Source organism: Syngnathoides biaculeatus, chromosome 2, assembly GCF_019802595.1.
Source record: "Syngnathoides biaculeatus isolate LvHL_M chromosome 2, ASM1980259v1, whole genome shotgun sequence".
NCBI lineage: Eukaryota > Metazoa > Chordata > Actinopteri > Syngnathiformes > Syngnathidae > Syngnathoides > Syngnathoides biaculeatus.
Genome location: NC_084641.1, coordinates 1,663,625 through 1,686,603, shown reverse-complemented (window position 1 = coordinate 1,686,603; position 22,979 = coordinate 1,663,625). Strand labels below are relative to the sequence as shown.

At 44.5% G+C, this 22,979-nt stretch overlaps 2 protein-coding genes across 8 annotated transcripts in view; both read left to right on the top strand.

Annotated features, from left to right (window-relative positions):
• Window positions 1-1,670: 1,670 nt before the first annotated feature.
• Window positions 1,671-3,328, top strand: LOC133493784 (uncharacterized). 3 transcript variants are annotated; one of them, XM_061807577.1, is made up of 3 exons: window positions 1,671-1,812; window positions 1,947-2,369; window positions 2,433-3,328. In XM_061807577.1, exons 2-3 carry the CDS (start codon window positions 2,000-2,002, stop codon window positions 2,924-2,926), a joined length of 864 nt encoding a protein of 287 aa, XP_061663561.1. In that variant the 5' UTR covers window positions 1,671-1,812; window positions 1,947-1,999; the 3' UTR covers window positions 2,927-3,328. The 3 variants fall into 3 exon arrangements, with proteins under 3 accessions (XP_061663561.1, XP_061663569.1, XP_061663551.1); XM_061807585.1 differs by having other exon boundaries at window positions 1,947-2,643; window positions 2,710-3,328; XM_061807567.1 differs by having other exon boundaries at window positions 1,947-3,328.
• A 6,280-nt stretch (window positions 3,329-9,608) lies between these two features.
• Window positions 9,609-22,979, top strand: part of kcnd3 (potassium voltage-gated channel, Shal-related subfamily, member 3) — a 108,079-nt gene continuing 94,708 nt past the window's right edge. For 4 of the 5 annotated variants that reach the window (XM_061812080.1, XM_061812063.1, XM_061812071.1 and 1 more), the window contains exons 1-3: window positions 9,609-9,745; window positions 9,861-9,974; window positions 12,402-13,581. In XM_061812080.1, coding sequence (XP_061668064.1) covers window positions 12,479-13,581 — 1,103 coding nt within the window. In that variant the 5' untranslated portion in view covers window positions 9,609-9,745; window positions 9,861-9,974; window positions 12,402-12,478. The remainder of the gene's footprint in view (window positions 9,746-9,860; window positions 9,975-12,401; window positions 13,582-22,979) is intronic. The other variant, XM_061812054.1, reaches the window with a different exon arrangement.

The window sequence follows — 22,979 nt, the reverse complement described above, 5'->3', positions numbered from 1 at the left end:
TTGAACTGCATACTTCCGCTTTCCCCATGGACCGCTCCCGAATCGCCTTCGTCATTTCCCACATGACGGGGAGGACAGAGGCGTGGGCAACTGCAGAGTGGAGTCGCAACTCGGAGATCTGCCGTTCATGGACGACGTTTGTCTGCGCGTTCACCCAAGTATTCCAGTACGGCCTCTCTCATGACAATTCGCCAAGGCCGTCGCCGCGTGTCAGACTACGCCATTGAATTCCGGATCCGGGCCGCCGAGAGCCGGTGGAACGAGGAGGCCCTTCATGACTCCTTCTACCAGGGACTTTCCCCACAGATCCGTGGCCACCTCGTTGCTGTGGATCTTCCGCCTTCGCTGGACGCCTTCATCGCACTGGTCCTCAAGGTTGATCAGCGCATGACCGTGCAGGGGCAGATGGACGGCATGATGGAGGAGGAGACGGAGAGGGGCAGCCCGGTTGCTTCCCGGCCGCCCACGTTGCCTTCTACGTCGGAACCCATGCAAGTGGAGGGGCTCTGCAGCCCAGCGGAGGGACGTTTACGCCGGCGACGAGAAGGCCGCTGTTTCTATTGTGGTCGTCTTGGACACTTAATCGCCCGCTGTCCGGCTCGGGCGAAGCGCACCGACTTTGGGATCTCGACGCCGGTGAGTGTGCGGTATACTGTCGCTAAGTCGGGGCGGTCGCTTTTGCACCTCACCGTAGGGACAGATTCTCACTCGTGCTTAGTGACTGCGTTCATTGACTCCGGTTAAGATGCTAACCTTATAAATCCTCGGGTGGTCAAAGCGTTGTGCTGCAACCTTCCCCACACAGCATCCTCGTATTGCTTACGCCGCCAACGGCAAGTTCCTCTGCCAGGTTACACACCGCACACAAACCTTACGTATGGACTTTCCGGACACGCACACGGAGCGCATGAGTTTCCACGTTTTTGACTCTAGCAGCAGTGATATAATCCTGTGGCTCAAAAGACACAACCCCCGCGTTGACTGGGTCACGGGTTGGATAATGGCATGGAGTGAGGACTGTCACAAGCAGTGTCTCGCCGGCGGGGAGGACGGAGGGATTCAAGTTGCTGAACTTAGTACCGCCTCCGAATTAGCCGCTGTGCCCTCTTGCTACCATGATTTAAAGGAGGTTTTTTCTGAGTCCAAGGCAAAATCTCTGCCGCTGCATCGGCCCTTTGACTGTGCTATCGAACTCCTCCCGGATACCTCACCTCCCAGAGGGAAACTGTTTTCTTTGACACGACCGGAGCACCAGGCAATGAGGGAGTACGTTGAAGTCCCTGGCAACCGGACTCATTCGCTCGTCGTCCTCACCAGCCGGTTCAGGGTTTTTTCATTAAGAAGGATTCCACTTTGCGACCCTGCATCGACTACCGAGCATTGAATGACATCACGGTCAAGAACAGGTACCCCTTGCCCTTAATCGCTACGGCTTTTGAACTCCTCAAAGGAGCCCGGATCTTCATCAAACTGGACTTGCGCAGCGCGTATCATCTGGTGCAGATTCGGTAGGGCGACGAATGGAAGACGGCTTTCAACACTCCCAGAGGAGGCCTTAAGCAGGCTTAAGGCAAGTTTCACCGCCGCGCCCATTCTCATTGTTCCGGACCAAGATAACCAGTTTATGGTGGAGGTTGACGCATCTAATTCGGGAATCTTGTCTCAGAGGAGTCCCAAGGACGGAAGGATCCACCCGTGCGCGTTCCTGTCTAGGAAGCTGACCCCGGCAGAGAGGAACTACGACGTGGGAGATCGGGAACTGGTGGCGGTCAAGACTGCGTTGGAGGAGTGGCGGCACTGGCTGGAGGGCTCGTAAGTGCCGTTCGTGGTCTTCACTGACCACAAGAACCTAGAGTACCTGAAGTCTGCGAAGCGGTTGAACCCTTGCCAGGCCAGGTGGGCCCTGTTCTTCACCAGCTTCCACTTTACTCTGTCCTTCCGCCCAGGCTCCAAGAACGGCAAGCCGGACGCACTCTCACGGATCCACGAGGGAGGGCGCATGGAATCAGAGGGCGCTATTATCCTGCCAGAGGCGTGCTTCGTGTCCGGCTTCACCCGGGCGGTCGAGTCGCGGGTGAAGGAGGCCCTGGGAGAGACTCCGCCACCCGCGGATTGTCCGTCGGCCCGCCTTTTCGTTGTTCAGTCTCTGCGAGGAGACGTCGTCAACTGGGCCCACACCAACAAGATGGTCTGCCACCCGGGTATGGCAAAAACGCGTTCAGTGGTTGAACAGAGGTTCTGGTGGCCCAACCTCAGCAAGAACGTGAAGGACTTCGTCAATGCCTGTCCGATATGCGCGGCTAATACGTGGAGCCAGCACGTCAAATGGGTAGAGTACGCCCACAACTCTCTGCCCTTCGCTTCAACAGGTATGCCTCCACTCCACATTGTGCACGGCTATCCCCCCTCTCTGTTTCCCCCCTTGGCCACAGACTCCGCTGTGCCGTCGGCCCTGGCACTGGTGCGGCACTGCAAACGGACCTGGGAGGCGTCCCGGAGGACGCTGCTGCGCATGGGCAACATCTACAAGTCCGCAGCAGACCGCAAGAGGAGAGCCGCACCAGAAATCAGGGTGGGGCAGCGGATGTGGCTCTCCACTAAGGATCTTACGCTGCGGATGGAATCCCGCAAACTTGCTCCCAGGTGCGTTGGTCCGTTCCCTATCACCAAAATCATTAACCCGGTCGCTGTATCACTTAGACTACCCAGGTCGATGAAGGTGGAGCCTACATTCCACATTGGCAGACTACGCCCAGATCGTCCATCGCCTCCGGCTAAACCCCCCCCACATGGTGAACGGCGGGCCGGTGTACACAGTGCCCCGGTTGCTGTCTTCCCGCCGCAGAAGCAGGGGGTTCCAGTACCTGGTGGATTTGGAGGGATACGGACCGGAGGTGCACTCTTGGATCCCCTCGCCCTTCATTGAGGACTTCTATGCAGCCCATTCAGACGCTCCTGGGCTGTCGGGAGCCAGCCGTTGGGGGGGGGTACTGTCATGCTCCTGGCATCCTCCCCAGGCTGGGTGTGGTCAGCCAATTCGTCAGCACACACCTGCACCCTGGTTTGGCTGAGTACACCCGGTACTTATAGGACACGGGGGACAACTAGTCCGCCGCCAGATCGTTGAGCTTCATGTCCCGTTCCAGCACTCTCGTATCCCTGAACGACAACCTGTGTGTACCGACTCAACCTGTAAGCCTGATTCCCTTGGCACTTCTGCCTGCTTTGAACATTCTCCTGTATACCTGACCTGCCATGTACTGACCCTCACCTGTTCCCGGACAATGCAAGTAAGCCTGCCTCTTCTGCTACTGCTGCTCTTACGGACTGACTTGCTGAGCATAGACCTCGGACCAAATAAAGGCTTTTGTACTCTACCTGCTTGCCTCTGGAGTCGTGCATTTGGGTCCGCCCTCGAGCCTCGTCGTGACACTTTATGGCCCTGTCAGACCATGACTTTCTGGTCAGCGTTTAAGGAAACGTTGGTAGTCGCCGGGATAGCTCCAGAAGAGCGTTGTTTGAACGCTAGTGAAAGTCAATGATTGCTGGGAATCAGCGGAGAACGCTGGTCCGGGAAAAAATGTTTTGAACATGCACAAAATTTCTCACCGAGACCAGCGTTCATCGTTTAATTTTAAACGCTGCAGAACATTCAAAACGTCCGTGGAACGTTTTACTAAGATTCGCCGAGCGTTGCACGCGTTTGGCTATTGTTAGTCAGTCGTAACTCAAGCTTTACTTGGTTGTTACTTAATCGTTTGCTTTACCGTGAAAGACTCACTGGCGACCTGTCAACGACCACTGAACAATCCCCTAGCGCACACAGCGTGTAACTAAAGTCAAACGAACGTCGTTTGGCATCCATCGAGCGTTTCCTGAACTTCCATGCATATGGGTATCTAAACCGATGCTTAAGCTACAGTAGAGAGCACCTACTATGGAAGATCCAGAAAGCAGCAGTTCATTTTCGCGGAAAAATTCCACCAGACTATCCTCAACAGCCCGGTCCAGGATCCTGCAATCCTTTCTCTGATTCTTTTGTCTCTTTGTCGGACCGTCCTCACTGGGGTTTGCAAGGTGTTTAGGGTCCCCAGGGGGTGTCACATGGTGCGTGACTTCGCGGACGTGCTCTTCCTCTTGCTGTTGTTTTTCCTCCAAACACATTGCTCGTGATGAAAGAGGCTTAGCTTTCTTACTAGCAGCGCTAGTTGCTGAAGTCCGTGCCCTAACTTTTTTTCTTCTCTGCGGCACGATGCTCACTGTTCTAATTCACGACAACAACTGAAGTGACTATGAACTTTCCAACGTTTTAGTGCCGGTTCCACTGTAAAAAATTACACGTCAGGAAAACGCTTTTCTGTCATTATACACCCATTGATCACACGCTCAACACACTCGTCTTACATTGACAAATCGCTCGTCGCGCCCCAATGACACGTTTGCACACCCTAATGGTTTTTAGGGGTATCTTATTTAGTCGCTGTTACACGCTTTTCGTGCGTTAGACACACGTTAATCACACGCCAGATGTGTCATCCGCGTTTGAGAACGCTGAAAAATAGAACAATTGAAATGTTCAGAGGACGTGGACCAAAACGTCATGGTGTGACGGAGTCCTTTACATTTGCCATGTATGCTACACCCATGACCATACTCATACTATATATACTGTGGAGTATATGCATACCCAGGAACACCCACCCTCTTGATTATGGAATACACTGTGCAGTCATGATATCCCAGTTGACTCAATTATGCCTGTATTTTGTCATGCAAAGTAAAGCAATGAATAATGTGCATGGGAGAGAGACTGACACAGAGTATGAATACAAATCACCACATTCTCACATAGGCATTTTGTTTTCTTATGAGCTTTAGTGTCAATGACCTTGTGGTGCTTGACTGATGCATTAAAGTAAATAACTTTTATTGGGACACAAGGTTGACACCAAGCTGACTAAAAATAAAATTACTTTTTGAAATTGTCCATGCTCTGCAGACCTTTCTTTCAGATCTTGCTCAAACAGAAAAGTGCGTTTCTCAAAATTTTCTGTCTCCCTCAACATAATATATATATTATCATGAGTCAAAATCCTTAATGATCGCCATATATAAATCTAATTGCTTCTTCTATGTCGATCATAATTTTCTACTTTAGTATTCTTGCCTTCATGGCAAGCAGATGGAGACTCTAATGGGAGACAAGAAAGGGCACTAATCATACACACGACAGCATTTATTGCACCACTCTTCGGATTTTGTCAATCATTCCATTGTACAGATATGCCCAATATAGACTATTGATGAAAATGTCGTACTATACTGTACAGCTACTAGAAATGCAAGGTAGTGTCACAGTTCTGAGGACTGGGGTTCAATTCCTGCCCTGCCTGTATTGTCACGTCCCATCGGAAACGAGAGTTAGGACCCAAATGCAGGAACTCGGAAGACGCAAGGGAGTTCAAGAAGAGACACGTTTATTGTATGCAGGGGTCGGGGATCGAGCAGGCAGTCCAGTGCAGCAGCGGTTGTTGGGGCGTCGGGCGAAGAGAGCAGATGAGTGGGCAGGCAGTAGTCGGTACACGGGGAAACAATCAACGCAGGCAGAAGTATCAAAGGAGTCAGGCTTACAAGGTTGGTCGGAGAACGGACGAAGGTCGGTACACACAGGTTCAATCAGGAATACGAGAGTGCTGGAACGGGACATAAAGCTCAACGAACTGGCGGAGGACCAGTCGTCACCGGGTCCTATATATACACGGGATGATCCGCCCGCATGAGTCGCAGGTGTGCGCCTCCCAATTAGCGCAGCTCGTGCTGAAGCGGCTGGATCATGACATGTATGGCATTTGCATGTTCTCCCTGTGCCTGTGTGGGTTTTCTCTGAGCCCTCCGGTTTCCTCCCACATTCCAAAAAACATGCATTAATTGGAGACTCTAAATTGCCCTTTTGTGTCATTGTGATTGCCGATTGTGTGATTGGCTTGCAACCAGTTCAGGCTGTACTCCTGCCTGAAAATAGGAAGGATAGACTCCAGCGCTCCCGCAACCCTTGTGAGGATAAGCAGCTCATGAAATTTATGGATGGATGGAAAAACCTATCCAGTGTGTCTCAACACTTTGACACGTTCCACTGATCAGTTGACAATATCAGTATGGTAAGTGAGTAGGAAGCCTGGGTGGCAGGTGATGCTGTAAGCGATGGTGTGCGGATAGCATCCCTCTGCTGTCGGGTGGGGGGTCAGGTTCTGACTTTGGTTTGTGCCTTTGTGCCAAATAGCAGTGTGTGTAGTAGCCACACATTTTGGACGCTTTGGGGGGGATGCTGGAGAGGGCTCCCACTGAGGACTCCATCGTTCAGCTGGGGGACTTCAATGCTCATGTGGGCAATGACAGTGAGAGCTGGAATTGCGTGATCCAGGGGAAATGCACCCTCAGAACTCGGATGATGTTCTGTTATTGGATTTCTGTGGTGTATGGTCACTTCGCATCAGGTCACCCTAGGTCCCTGTTTGTTGATCGACTTTGTATTCATGTCATTGGACTTGCGGCCACATGTCTTGGACACTTGGGTGGAGAGAGGGGCGGTGGTGTCAACTAATGAACACCTGGTGATGAATTGACTCCGATGGTGGGGGAAGATGCCGATCCGACCTGGCAGGCCCAAACCTTTTTTGAGAGTCTGCTGAGAAGGTCTGGCAGAATCCCCTGTCAGAATGAGTTTCAACTCCCACCTCCAGCAGAACTTGAGCATTAATCTGCCACCTTCTTGCTGCTTCCTCTTGAAGGCCTTTTTATACTCCCGCGATTGACATTGCGTCACAGGCCCGACGCATTGACCCGGGAGCACCTCTGCATAACTTGCCCCTCACACGTCAAAAAACGTTGCTACGTGGAGAAAGCCGCGGAGATCTTCTTTCGTGATTCGTCCATTTTAGTCACTTGCCTACGCCGCTGCCTTTTTGATCGATTTTGAAGCAAAATTAAACATATCATCTGGTCATTTACTCTAGGTCCATTTGTTCAAAACAGACACTGTTCCACAGTTGCTGTTGTTTTTTGCGTTTTTTCTTGTTATGGAAAGAAAAGTAAAAACAGCTACCTGAAATGACCAGAGTGCTGAGGAAACTTGACCCTGTGACGTCCTAGCCCGTACCAGCAATACCAATGCCTCTGAGTTGGAGAAGAGCTGCAGCACATTTTCAAAACAACACAAGTGTGTTGGGCTTGAGTATAAAAGCAAACTACGTGCAGGATAGCCGCAGTGACGTCAGTGGTGTCGCAGCCTGTACGAGTTTAAAGGTCAAGTGTCATCCCTATAAACATTCTAAGGTAGATATTTTAATGAAAAATAGATATAACAATATTCATTCAATGTCTATACGGAAAAATAAATATGAGCGGAGAGCACGTCATCCATGCGTAAAGTTGTGGAAGTGTCATTCGACATCCAAATGGTTGCCATATTGGCTGCATCTCTTGTCCGTGACGTCACCCCGGACATTCGCCATTGAAAACACGCTGTGAACCCTACTGTAGGAGACAAACACGCCCCTTCTGACACGGAAGCTCTTTTCGCAGAAGAGAACATCACAAAACCAAAGTTACTGTGGCAATATTACCCTATTGTTTCGAGCCATATTCAGATGATATACGATCACGGCCAAACCGCCTCCCTCCTCGATCCACTTCTGCAGTTTAGATGAGTCATCGCGGCTCGGTGCCGCGACGAGCTCATTTTCGCCGCTGAGACGGCTTATCACGGCGCTGAGCCAGGCCGCTTTACGGCATTGTCGTCGCTTGCGGCTGAGTGCGCCATAAACAATTATCACTGCTGCCATTGGCGGTGTTGTTCATTGCGGATGATGGTGGCGGCTATGAACAACCCGGTCGGCAATGGCTAACTCAGCCGCGTGCGATGACAACACCATAAAGCAGCCCAGCTCGGCACCGTGATAAACCACCTCGCCACCGAAGATGAGCCACCCCAGCCGAAGCCGTGACCGGCGGACGCGGCACTGAAGCCGGCAAAGGCTGCTGGGTCGTGCCTCGCAGACGAGCATGGCTTCGGCCAGCCTGTGCGGGCAAGCCAACGTGCAGATTGACACATTTCACACCCCTGTCATACATACGCGGATCTTTTGTTACATTATGAGAGACGGATTACGTGGTCCGCCCCAAACTATAATTTTTTTTTTAATAGCTGTACACACACCTGGCGGCATGGTGGTGCAGTTGTTCTGAGGTCCTGGGTTCAATCCCGGACCCGCCTGTGTGGAATTTGCATGTTCTTCCCATGCCTGCGTGGGTTTCCTCCAGGCACTCCAGTTTCCTCCCACATTCCAAAAACATGCACCATTAATTGGACACTCTAATTTGCCCCTAGGTGTTATTGTGAGTGCGGCTGTTTGTCTCAATGTGGCCTGCAATTGGCTTGCAACCAATTCCGGGTGTACCCCGCCTCCTGCCCGTTGACAGCTGCGATAGACTCCAGCACTCCCCGCGACCCTCGTGAGGATAAGTGACAAAGAAAATGGATGGATGGATGTATACACACCTACCTGTCATTTGGAACCCACAAAACGTTCGTCGTTTGCACCGTGCAATCCATTTTTCACAATGAACCAGGTCTCTTGCAAACTTATGAAGGGTAAATCCATGCTCCCGAGTGGTCAAGCAACGCAAACGAAGGAACAACGAGCTACCTTCGCTACCTAGTAAAACTAATAGAAACAAATGAGTCCACTTGAGGTCGGTCCTGCCATGTATGTCACTTACTGCTTCGTCTCGAAAACAAATCCCCCGAGAGGATCTTCATGGCGGTCGTTACAAAAAGCTGTATATGTCAAAATCGTGTTTTCTGGTGAAAAAACGCATGAGTCCATGTCGGCTGCCATTTTTTCATTAATAACATGCTAAAAATCATGCTTTCATGACAGTGGGCCTTTAAAAATGCCTTCAGATCCCAACTGTCAACAATGGATACCAGGTGCGCTGCTGTAGGCTCTACCCACCAATAATAACAACGAAGACTGGAAAAATACAGAAACCAGCAGTCCCAGCAGGGACACACAGGAGCATTAAGCATGCATGGGCCATTGATTGATAATGTCAAATAACAACAAATTAAATACACAACATTGGAAAAAAAATACCAAAGGATTCAAACAGGTGTGTTTTGTAAAAAAAAAAAATAATAATAAAAAATCAGAAAAGGGTTTCTTTTTGTTAACGACTACTTTTCAAAGGTGGTGCGTACATAATTATGTCCAGCACTAGCTGCAATTGTCAGCAGCACCTAATTTCCCTGGCGTGCTACTGCTTTTCTCAGCATTCATTGTTGTAATCATGGATTTAAAGCAACCAGAATAATGGCAGTGACACGCAACCAGAAAGTAAAAGGAAAGCAGCACACTGAATATCATTCCAAGTCGTTCAAAACTGTCATGTAAACCAGAATTATAGGTCACTTCATCTTCATCAATGGATTACGTTTCTCCTATGAATCGGAGTGGGGTTTCACATCGATGCGATGTTTTAAGAGCTAGAGAAATGAATGGAGAGAGAGAGAGAGAGAGAGAGAGAGAGCGCTCCTCCTCCTTCTCCACTTCCTCCTCCTCCCCCTCCTCGCTTCGCTCTCCCGGCTGTGCTCACGTCGAGAAGCCGAGGAGTGAGCGTCTCTCCGCCGGCGTGCTCTCCCCATCCTTCCCCTGAGCAGGATGGCAAGTCAGCTCACCAATTTGTGGTACGTCCACTCGTCGACACTTCTCTCCGCTCTGATCTCGCGGTGACACCTTGACTGGTTTCACTAGATAACTTCATTGCTACTGTTCATTTAACAGACACGCCTTTTTTTCCAGAAAAAAAAATAAAGACAAAATAAAGAACGTAACACGACTTAAACGGAACTAAAGGCTCTGGAAGAAGATTGCCTTTTCTTTTTTTTTTTTTTTTGGATGGCAAATTTCTGATAGGTGAGTTAAAGCCCAAGTGTTTGTGTGAAGTGGTCAACCTGCGTCTTTTCTGAATATAGTAATTTTGTTCAAGGCTTTGTACGCAAGTGGCCAGCAGCGATGCAATAACTTGTTGCCACTGTGACTTAACCATGATAACAATTTAACTGTCAGTGTTTACTCCATCTGGATTGATTTCAATGGGCATTTACTGGGGAAACTCAACAGGTTTGGGTGAACAGGTTCCCCGGTTACCCTCAGCTCAATAGTGAGTATGGACAAGATGCAGCAAGGTGGATTCTGCAAGGCTGCAACTCAAAAAACTGTGTATATAAAAATCGAACGCACCCATGTTAAAATGTCTGCTTTTTGGGGGTCAATAAAAAACAGAGGCCAAAATAAATGGTTGGAAAGTTATTCCTTTTTTTCATGTGGCCTATCACCTGTGCAACGGAACTGAAAAATGGGAAATATTTTCAAAAGGATGTCAAGATAAACTGAGGTAATGTGCTGTCATAAGTGTGCACACCCTCGTGTAACTGGGGATTTGGCTGTGTTCAGGTTTTAACCAGTCAGATTCAAACTCATTAAGGAGGGCGGATGCATTGCACGACTGCCACCATTTGAAGTGCCTTTAGTTAACCTCAAATAAAGTTCGGCTGTTTTAGTAGGTTTATACTGATTTTTTTTTTTATGCATAATAGAAGTCTGAAGGTTTTTATTTTTTGTTTTGTATTTTTACCTACACTAGATGCTATTTGGAACTGTTAATATTTTTCTCCATCTTAACTAAAGCTGCAGCTCCAGGTGCAGTCAATGTTGCACTTGGCTTCCTGACAGCCTCCCAGACCAGTTTTCATCTGTCTTTAAGTCAATTTTGGTCACTACTTGGTGATGGCTTTGTTTACTGTATTCCACGGTACATGTGTTGCCATGGAAAATCTTTTGTATCATTCTCTTGACTTTTACCACTGAAGGAGATCCCTCAGATACTGTCGAAACTGATGTGATGTAATGCAAAAGATGTGACTACAATAGCAAAACACCCTAACTCTATTTGTGTTGAATTAGTTGAACTTTAAATGGTGCCAGGTTTGTGCAGACAGATGATTTAACTTGAGTTTGAATGGCGCTGATTAATTCTGAACAGAGCCACATACACAATTCTAAGAGGGTGTGCACACTTGTGCAACTACATTATTTCCATTGTTAATTTTTCATTTCCCTCTTTAAAAGAAAAACATATTTGGTTGTACAGCTAAAAGGTCACATTCATTGTGGAAAATGTTTTGAAATAATTTCTTTTGGTCTCAATTTGATATCACAAAAATTTGGCATGTGAACAAAGGTGTGCAGAATTTTTCTATCCACTGTACTTGTTGAAAAATAAGTGTTTCATGTAATCAATGGGATCATGGTGTGCCCTGCAAAATGCAGTTGACCACATTCAAGATTCTGCTAAAAAATTGCATTTCAGTTATGGCACATTTTGGGTTTTACTGGAAATGACATTCCATTTTTTTTTTCATTCTCTCATCAATACTCGTGGTGTTTTTCCAAACGACAAGTTATAAAGTAAGTGCGACAGATCAATGAACGTCAAAAGTAGCAGGCATTCAAACAGTAAATTATTGATCAGCGAACCTATTATTTTTCTGCCTTGTCCCATGTTACAGCCACTCACATCCTGCTGGTCCAATCAGTATTAGTAATGTATACATATATCCATCCATTTTCTTCACCGCTTATCCTCACGAGGGTCACGGAGAGTGCTGGAGCCTATCCCAGCTGTCAAGGGGCAGGAGGCGGGGTACACCCTGAACTGGTTGCCAGTCAATCACAGGGCACATTGAGACAAACAGCCACACTCGCAATCACACCTAGGGGCAATTTAGAGTGTCCAATTAATGTTACATGTTTTTGGAATGTGGGAGGAAACCGGAGTGCCCGGAGGAAACCCACGCAGGCACGAGGAGAACATGCAAACTCCACACAGGCGGGTCCAGGATTGAACCGGGGACCTCAGAACTGTGAGGCCAACGCTTTACCAGCTGAGCCACCGTGCCGCCTATATACTATATATATTTATATTTTGTAGACCGCACGAATCGTCACTTTAAACTGCTGCCTTTGCACAATTGACACTGTTAACACACTTATATATATATATAGATTTTACATCTTGCACATTTTATAAGGAATAGTTCCTACAAACAGAAATGTCTCTTGTTCTCTGTTCATGTTGCTTTGTTGTTCCTTGTTCTAAATGTCGTACCAGGGCAGCACTGACTGCTGGAAAAAAATTCCTCGTGTGTTTTTACACACTTGGCCATTAAAGTTGATTCTGATTCTGATTACACATTTTTAAATGTCCCGATTCTGCTGACCTAAACTCCTGCTTCTTTCTCTCTCTCTCTCTCCTGCACTGCTCCTCCTCGCTTCCTCTAGTTGGTGAATGAGCTGAAGTCAAGCTGGTTGTGAAGGTACGAGATTTGTTCCCCCCCACACCCCAGGTCGGAGATAGTATGGCGGCGGGAGTGGCAGCATGGCTACCCTTTGCCCGGGCTGCGGCCATTGGCTGGATGCCTGTAGCTAATCTGCCCATGCCAGTGGCACCAACTGAAAAGAATAAGCGTCAAGATGAGTTGATCATTTTAAATGTTAGTGGACGGCGCTTTCAAACCTGGAGGAACACTTTGGACCGCTATCCAGACACCCTACTAGGAAGCTCCGAGAAGGAGTTCTTCTATAATGAAGAGACCAAAGAGTACTTCTTCGACCGGGATCCTGACGTGTTTCGCAGTGTGCTCAACTTCTATCGCACAGGCAAGCTCCACTACCCTCGCTATGAGTGCATCTCCTCGTACGATGAAGAACTGGCGTTCTTTGGCATTGTCCCGGAGATCATCGGTGATTGCTGCTACGAAGAGTACAAGGACAGGAAGAGGGAGAATGCAGAGCGTCTGATGGATGATCAAGAGGACAACAAGGATGCTAAGCTGCCCAACATGACCTTCAGGGAGACTATGTGGCGGGCTTTCGAGAACCCTCACACTTCCACCATGGCCCTTGTCTTCTACTATGTCACTGGCTTCTTCATCGCAGTCTCTGTCATCACCAATGTGGTCGAGACGGTGCCCTGCGGCTCTGCACTCAATATGAAGGAAGTACCGTGTGGTGAGCGCTACACCGTGGCCTTCTTCTGTATGGACACGGCATGCGTCATGATCTTCACTGTGGAATACCTGATGCGTTTGTTCGCTGCACCGAGTCGTTACCGCTTCATGAGGTCCGTCATGAGCATCATTGACGTGGTGGCCATCTTGCCTTACTACATTGGCCTGGTGATGACTGATAATGAGGACGTGAGCGGCGCCTTTGTGACCCTCAGAGTTTTCCGAGTGTTCCGTATCTTTAAGTTCTCCCGTCACTCGCAGGGCCTTCGCATCCTGGGCTACACGCTAAAGAGCTGTGCCTCAGAGCTGGGATTCCTGCTCTTCTCCCTCACTATGGCCATTATTATATTTGCGACTGTCATGTTCTACGCAGAGAAGGGTTCAAGCTCCAGTAAATTTACCAGCATCCCAGCCTCCTTCTGGTACACCATCGTTACTATGACAACACTTGGGTAAGAGCAAAGCAAATAACTTTTATCTGGTTACAAGTGCATGTGGATGCCTTTGTGGCCCCAAAACCCACAACGGCTTCTGCAGTTTGTGTCACTTTTGCCGAGACATACTTTTTACGATTGATGCATAGTGTCAAGAGAACAAAGAAACAGTAGTCAGTTTAAAGCTGTTTTTATGACTAATTGTGCTCTTCTGGGGCATAGCAGCCATCGAGATACACTCTTCTTTCTCACTAATGGTTCTAGCGTGCCCTTTATACACAGTAGATAAGAGAGACTTGGGAGTTTGCTCTTGGACAGAATGGGGCGAGTTGAAAAGCATCACAGCGAGACAAAAACAGTGGCTTGGAAACAGAAATTACACCATTGGTTCCCTTTTTAACCTGCCCTGTGGTTAGCAGAAGGCACTTTTCGAGAATGAACTCAAGGACAGACTTTGTGCTGTGAGGGTCCTCATGCTCCATCAGTCAGATTTTTGAGTCACACTTGTTGCAGGTTTTGCATCAAGTGCTTCTTGATGCTTTGATGTACTGGACACTCAGCAGACAATTTTGTAAGACTGTACATTCTAATGAGATGCAATATAACAGCTATATATGTATATTGAAAAAATGTTTATAAAGATCCTTAGTTTTGACACTGTCAAATTAGTGATTTAACAATCTATTTGTTATTGCGCTTGCAGTTTGCAGTGGAGAGCATGTGCTTGGTATCATACTGAAGGTTCTTGATGATATTTTTATCCTTTCATATAAGTAGTAAAGTAACAAAATTACGGAAATACTTTGCTTTCACCGAGGCAACGACATAGTGACTCACAACCAAATTTACAACCGAAATGTTAACATTTTGTATTGGATTTCACAACATTGCGCAGGTGTCTTTACCATTCTAGCTGTGAGTCTCTAAGACTTTGGTTGACTTTAACAAGATATGCCTGTGTGTAAGAAAGAGGTTGACATTTGCAGCACCCCTTGATATATCAAAGTTGTGGGGGCCTCCTAAAAAAAGCAAAAACAAACAAATCTCTTTAACTTAGTAGCATCTTCACACTCAATGCCATGTCATGTGCGACGCTGCCAAAGAGCAGATACTGGATTTGGAGAGCTAAATTTGCCCAGTCGTCTGTGCTGTTGTGCCGAATCCACATGTACATCTCTTCCCAGTGGACTGAGACGTGACACACTAAACCTAACACTAAATCTTGGTTTTTTTTTTTTAGCACATTTTTGGGCGGAGGACGGTGTGTGTGTTTGTGTATCTTGGTGGGGTGTGGTGCGGGTTTCGAGGTTGGTTTCATCAACAAGCGAAGGCCGGAAGTGGTTGTCAGAGAGTCTAATAAATGAGGCCTGCTACATCTGCTGACATAAAAACCTGCCTGACATTCTGTCCTCTGTCCTTTATTTACCCCATAAACAAACACAGATGTTCAACGAAAGCGCACATGATATTTGTCTAGTTGCCTTTGTACATGATGTGAAATATTTCAAAGTAGTTACATTTCCTTGCATTTTGTAAATTTCCCTTGCAGTATTGTAGTTCAGGTTTTGTTGTCACCACTATTTTTTTAATAGAAACGTGGAGAGGCATCATGAATAGCTACTGTTATTTATAAGTCTATGCCACCGACATACAGTGACAGGAAGAGCAATTACATACATCGAAATGGCACACGGTACAACAAACCTCTGTATCTACGCTGCAATTCATACAACAGAGTAAATCGTGGCGACCTGCTTTTTCTTCATTTAAACAAGCCCAAATTCACACAATGTAAATTTGTGAGTGAATTGAGAGAGATCACGATTATTTTAGTAGTACTACTTTTTCTGACATTTTTGTTTGATGCAATTGGTGCAATTTTTTCAATAGGTGCCTTGGCTCAGTAAAGTTTGGGATTCATTATAATGAGGCACAAATAAATCTATTTATCATTTATTATCTATTTAATTCTGCAGTCATTATCTTGTTCAGAGTCACACGTGAGCTGTATCCTATCCCAACCTACTTTTCCCCTGCACAGGTCACCAATCCATTTTGAAGTATAACCCAAATATTAGAACCACGTGTAGAGCTCAGCAGGGCCAACTGATACTGTGCAGTGGAAAAAAAAAACTTAACGGTGGTTTGTAGGTTTCTCAAAAGGGTTAATGTTTTGTTTAGTAGTATGTGAGAGAGAGAAAGAGAGAGAGAGAGAGAGAGAGAGAGAGAGAGAGAGAGAGAGACCTGCAATGTCAAATGTGTCTTTTTGGACCTTTGTTTATGTGATGATAAGCCGACCTCCAATAGAAGCCGTAATTCTCCTTTCCAAGAGAATAGCTTTTGAGGTTGCGTAATCTTAACAGTGTCACAAGAAACTGTGCCGAGACAGTAGGACAGACCATCAAATACACATTTATTACAGCCTATATCTTAGTAATAGCACTCTGGGTGGGGAGACGGCTAGGTTATCTACATTTTTATTCGTTTTGTTATGTTTTTTTTTTGTTTGTTTGTTTTTTTTTTGTTTGTTTTTTTTTTTTGCTACCAGACATACAAAATAAGAGCCCAAAATTTCCTTTTTTACCAACAGGGCAAAATAAAGCTGAACAAACAAGACTGTGTTCACCTGGCACTAACCAATTCTGTGGATTTTTATTTTATTTTATTTTATATACATATATTTTTTTTTTTGAAGCTCAACCGAAATCTAACAAATGAAGGACAAGCTTGAGATAGAATAAACATTTACGACCACTGAATAAATTGTTGTCAAGAAAGTAGTTGTTGACATTTACAATTTTACAGTAGTTGTTGACATTTACATCTTTGACCTTGTCTTTTTATATAATTATTAATTTCCCTCTCTTTCTCTCTGCCCTATAAAATTATTACCGTTTTATTCAAATCCATTGGTAAAATTAGCCTTTTTATTTAATTCATTGTTTTGCTGTCATTATGAAAGAACAAAACAAACCAAGACCTATTATCAACCCATTATGATGGTAAATTAACTTAAAATCCATAAATATGGCTTGTCGCAATGCTACTCAGTGACACTCTTGATTAATTGCCGACTCACAAAATGAATGACAGTTATTATTCCATTTCGTCGCATAAACATTCCTCCGATGCTACTATCTGCCCATGACTGAATCTTGATAGGAATTTACAGTAACTGTCTAGCTAAATGAATCTATGGTTGTACTTTGAAGGCGAATTACAGAAAATGCATTTTGTACTTCACTTAAATGTTCACACTAACAGGGTTTATACAATACATATATTTTGTCAATTATTGTCTGTTATAAAAATGCATTCCTCATGCGTTATTTTTTTTGTAGACTCATTAGGGTATTCAAATCAACCACGTCATTATTGTAGCTCCGCTTTCTTTTAATTAAGTCATCGAAAACTAACATCTTTTGATCACTGCCCCTTTAAAATCCATTGTCTGCTCCCGGCCTTCCAGTCTCGTACTTCAATTCATGCATATTCATGCATAGGAATGCGTGGAGGTGTGTACATAGTGAGCGATCCCTTCACATCCCAATCTCAGTTTTATTTTAGTGTGCGTGTGTGTGTTTAATATATGAAAGTGCACAACTCTGTCCGCTTTCACTAGTCATTATCAAGGAACTTTCATTAGCACAACATTAATTTATCGAGCAACAGCTTGTGAAAAACTATGATCAATGTAGATGATTGCATATTGATTTGGGTGATTAAGAAAAATGTGCTCATGCTCCCAATTACACTGGCAGATGATGAGCTTGCGATTGAAAGACAGGTTCATCTCAGTATCTTTATTAGATGAGTTAATGAAGCAATTTGTCTCTGAAGATTTAGGTCTAGGTCTATTTTTAGCTTTTTCTTAGTCAAGATCAGTGTTGAGCTAACCTGCTCTCCTATTAATTGTTTGCATAATTTATGACTTGTATGTGCCGTAAAGTCTTCTGGCTCTCAGTGGTTGCTTTAAAGGCATATGAAAAAGTATGTTTTTGTTTTTTTTTTAAACTTGTGTTCAAAACAACGTTCGAAAAGAAAATTGTCTGCATCACAGTTTTTTTCGTCTTTACTGTACACTAAGAGGGCGGAACAGTGGATCAGCTGGTAAAGCACTGACGTCACAGTTCTGAGGACCCGGGTTCGATCCCAGCCCCGCCTGTGTGGAGTTTGCATGTTCTCCCCGTGCCTGCATGGGTTTTCTCCGGGCACTCTGGTTTCCTCCCACATCCCAAAAACATGCAGCATTAATTGGACACTCTAAATAGCCCCAAGGTGTGATTGTGAGTGCAGTTGTTTGTCTTGATGTGCCCTGTGATTGGCTAGCAACCAGTTCAGGGTGTACCCTCTCCCCTGCCCGTTGACAGCTGGGATCGGCTCCAGCACTCCCCGCGACCCTCGTGAGGATAAGCGGCAAAGAAAATAGATGGATGGATGTACACCAAAAAGAATATTTCTCATGAGCTGTTACTGTCTGGAAATATATAAATACACTTTCATCCAATATGCCTTATAATAACAGGAGTAGGGATGGGAGTGAAGAATTTAGAGATCCCGTTTCCATTACTGATACTGCTTTGAGATCAAATTTCTTATCAATTCTGATCGATCCTCAATGGACGAGCGAGTGAAATAATGGAAATAATTTACTGTGTGATGGATGGATGGATGAATGGATGGATGGATGGATGGATGGATGGATGGACAGGAAGAGCTCCTGGAAGACTGGAATACTAGTGCCAAGGTACTCAGAGAGGAGAAGTTAATGAATGAAGAAAATGTGAGAGAAGGTAGAGTAGAAGAGGCAAGCGTGAATGACCAAGAAGTGGCAATGATTAGTAAGGGGGAACTTAGAAAGCCACAGAACAGAATGAAAAATGGAAAGACAGTTGGCCCTGATGGATACCAAGGTATGGAAGCAAGTTGGAGAGGTGGCTCTGGAGTTTTTAACCAACTTATTCAATAGAATACTAGCAGGAGAGAAAATGCCAGAAGAATGGAGGAAAAGTGTGCTAGTCCCCATTTTTAAGAACAAAAGGCGATGATCAGAGCTGTGGATACAATAGAGGAATATCGATGATGAGCCACACAATGAAGTTACTGGAAAGAGTAGTGGAGGCTAGACTCAGGACAGAAGTATCTGCGAGCAACAATGTGGTTTCATACCTAGAAAGGGTACCACAGATGCATTATTTGCCTTAAGAGACGATGGGACTGAAGAAACAACAGGAAGCAGAACTGGAGGTAGCAGAAATGAAGATGCTGAGGTTCTCGCTCGGAGTGAGCAGGTTGGATAGGATTAGAAATGAGCTCATTAGAGGGACAGCCAAAGTTGGATGTTTTGGAGACAAGGTTCGAGAAAGCAAACTTAGGTGGTTTGGACATGTTTAGAGGGGTGAGAGTGAATATATTGATAGAAGGGTACTGCGGATGGAGCTGCCAGGCAAAAGAGCGAGATGAAGGCCAAAGAAAAGGTTGATGGATGTTGTGAGGGTGGTCATGAAGACTGTAGGGGTTAGAGAAGAAGATGCACGAGATAGGCTTAGATGGAAAAAGATGACAGGCTGTGGCGACCCCTAACGGGATAAGCCGAAAGGAAATGAAGAAGATTTAGTGTATGATATAATTCACTTAAAATGACGTGAAATCAATGACAATACAGTATTCTTAATTGTAAATATCCAGTAGAAATACCAATCAAATATGATAATCATAAAAATACAGTCATCATACAATAGTATAAAACATAAATAATAATAGTACTACTAATAACAATAGCATTCAACATATCTGATTGCACAAAGGAATGCTCACTGTTTTTGTGTACCTTGCAACGAAGTGTAATGTACAATTGCCTCCATACTCCTCTAGCATTGCCGTGAATAAGTATGTGGTGGTAATGTAGTCTCATTGCTCCCACATTAACCTTCATTCATTTTTCATACAATGTTAGTGTTGTGTATTAAAGTCATCCATAAACTCGGGAACTCGTCCAACCCATTTACCACCGTGGGTTGTAAATCCAGTGAGCTAACTTCCAGGTTATGGTTGGGTATGTCAACCTACAACTTGTTGCTATTCTTAAAGTTCTCAGGGGTGAAGTTTGACTCACATATTTTTGCACAACGCAAGCTGCCATTTGTTACACGACCATAATGCATAGACTTCTTCAATTAAACAATTTATAAGTGTAAAAGCATCATAAAAAGTCTCCTCTTTAGCATGTAATCCCTGCGACCCACTCTCCAGGCATTACTAATCTATTTACCCTCAATGAAACTGTTATTGTAGCTGTTCGATTGGGAGTTTGTTCATGTGGGTCATGCCTAAAGAGTGAGTCACAAGGATGATGTAATAGAAAGGCAACCGTTGTTGTGTTACAGTCTCTGACACTGCGTTAGCGTAACAACATACCTAGCACAATAGTCCACACATCAAAATAACAATTTAAGTGATAGGTGGTTATATAGTATGGTAGCATCATGTTAGAAAAGTTAAGAGCCAAAATACACTTCTTGACTTCTTGTGACGTTAGACGCATCGATGAGCGGAATCGTCAGGCAAGTAAACGAACTATTCTTAGAATACCTGTTTTCGATTCCCATCGCTAACCAAGAACCACTGAAACGAAATTGGTAAATGCAGCTTTTGAGTACATAAATAGGGACAACCGTTGTATCAGATCCCTTTCTGGGCAGTTGTTGATGTGTTTTGAAGAAATGAAACAATATTTGGGGGGCTTAGATGGTTGGATGTTGTCAATCATTGTTAACTGCGGGCCTGTGAAGCCCTTTACAAATAAACTTGACTTGAGAATCTCTAAATACCACACACGGTATTAATGATCAACAGTAGATGTTCATCTGCTTATATAATCTTTCATGGCTGTCTGAGTCATAGGTTTTGGTTTAAGGGAGAGATATTGTTTGCGGTCACAGATATACATCTTATTCATGTTGTTGTAAGTGCATTCCCCAAACCCTAACAAAGAATATGAATCACTGACCTCCACTTGAACCCACTGATAGTGAAATGCAGTAGACATTACCACAAAGACACAAGTATTCAGATAGCAAGTCCAGATCTGTGCTATCTCAACTTTGACCCCCAGCTGTTATGCTCCATCCATTTGTCCTGACATCCTCTCCATTCCCTTTAACAATAGTGCTACTTTTGAGTAAAAAGAAAAGGAAGCTCTTCCTTTGCAAGCTGTGTCATCCAAGAAGTACACAATGAAAATGATGCTTTTTATATCTGACAGTGGAGATGTGAGAAAGAGTTTACACACATATTAAGGAAACAATTCCTACAGGTCAAGTAATTCTATGTGTTTGGATTAAATATGGAATATTTATTTTGGGTCTTTGAATTTACATGCTGGCTGATCTGTGAGATCATGGCCAAATTGGAACACGGGTTTCGATGGTGTTTGATTGAATTGAATTGGGAAAAAAAAAAAAAAAAAACAAGGTTTGAATTTTGTTGACTGATTGTAGGGTGATAGGAAAACATTATTTCTTGCAGTATATGCCAACCCATCCTTGCCCTACTTTGCAATGTTTTTCAACGTGTGAAACAAATCATGAATCAAAACCACAGTGAATGAAGTCAACAGGAAAGTTAGTTTCTCAGCTGTGCTTTCGAGTTATGCAAATCAGTACTTCCCAGTCACTCTTCTCCTTTGAAAAATGTGTCACCAAAATGTTTTTTTTTTCTTTCTCTTGCGTTCAATGAGCTAGTGTCTTTTGTTGGGAAGTGTTTTACCCTTCCTTCATGCCAAGCTGTGAATGGCAGCCAGTTAGTTTTAAAGAAGATATTGAGCGCCAATTCTTTGCTTTGCAGTCAATACGATATTGCTTTCACAAAATGCATTTACCGTGCCTAGAATCACCAAGGAAAGAGGAGGAGGGAGGGGCAGGGGAATTCTTGTTGCTAATGTGACTGTGAAGGGTAATTGACAGGGAAAGGCTGTCAAGCATGTGCTTTATCTTACATCCTGCCTTTTCAATCATGGTCACGCCATGCATGCTAATACTTCCCAGTCACAGGGCAACGTGTCCGGACAAACTTCATCTCAACTAACTGGACCAAAGTAATTGGAGCGATGTGCAAGGTGCTATGAAGGAAAAAAAAAAAAACCTGTACAGTGGAAGTGGTGAAATTTCATTATAGAAGCACTTTACCTCCTTCCTTGTCTCACTCTCACTGCTTGTCACAGTAGACTGACTACAGCCACAGACCTGGGAAAACCACTACACTCACAATATGTCCACCCCATCAATTCAATAACTGTACATCCAGAATCTTACTGAGTAGGCTGATTAGTGGTGATAGGTTTGCATGTCACCTAGCAGTTCTGTGGCCAAGTGGCGCTATAAAACATGGTCAGAATACCATCCTATTGTGTATCTGTTATAGAAAAGCATACAATAAGAGCCATTGTAATTCGCTTTTGGACATATGATGGAAAATCGACTTGTTTTTTTGTACACAAACAGTCAGGTTCCTCGAGGCCCTACCCACTCATCAAAGCTGAAATGAAACAACCTAGTAAATATTTAGATGTCAAACTATATCTTAAAATGTCTCTGTAAGCAATCCATTTTGCTGTTAGGAAACAGTGGGACTGATTAATTTGTTAAACATCAACACAGTTGAGTTTCTCCGTCAACCCCTTCACTGCCATGGACTTCTATTGTCGATAACTGGAATCCAATTATTCACTGTCATCAACAGAAAATTTCAATGGGCAAGACGATGGGGGAGGAAGTGGTTCAGGTTGCTTCTGAATATCAATCTTGTTAATCTATAAAGGAGAAAAGATGGGGCGATTCTGAGTATAAAGACTTGGAGTGACTTTGTTTTTTTTTCCTTTGATTGTGAAAGAGAGAAACAGCAACACATAAGGGTTGCAGGAATATGGAAAAACTAATAATCAGGAATATTTTCATATTGGAATCATTATTAATAAGAATGATTTTTCATTTCAACTAACAAAAGTCAACTTTAGATGTTAGAACAATAAGGACATAAATCAGTAATAAATAAACTAATAACATGAAAATAATGGAAATTTGAAAAAACTCATGGCAAAAAAATGTCCTGTTGTTTTTAGTCTTGACAGTATTGTCTATTATACACTGCATGCCCAATGTCTCTCCTTCTAGATGTTATAGATGCTAATGCAATTTCAACTGCATTTCAAATAAAAATGATGCCATTAAATTAATCAACCCCTGGCATTACTATTTTTGTGAAGGCAAGAATATTCAATAGAACCTTTTACTGGAGGTGATTTTATGGTATAGATAAAAACCAGGTTTTACTTGTTGGAATAGGAAGAATTTTATTTTGATTGATTGCTTGCATTCCCAAGACTTTGATTGTGAAAGACTCCCGTAAATAGGTCAGTA

Excerpts from the sequence above, each read along its gene's own strand:
- LOC133493784 (XM_061807567.1), top strand. The coding sequence starts at position 2,000 with ATGGAATCAGAGGGCGCTATTATCCTGCCAGAGGCGTGCTTCGTGTCC.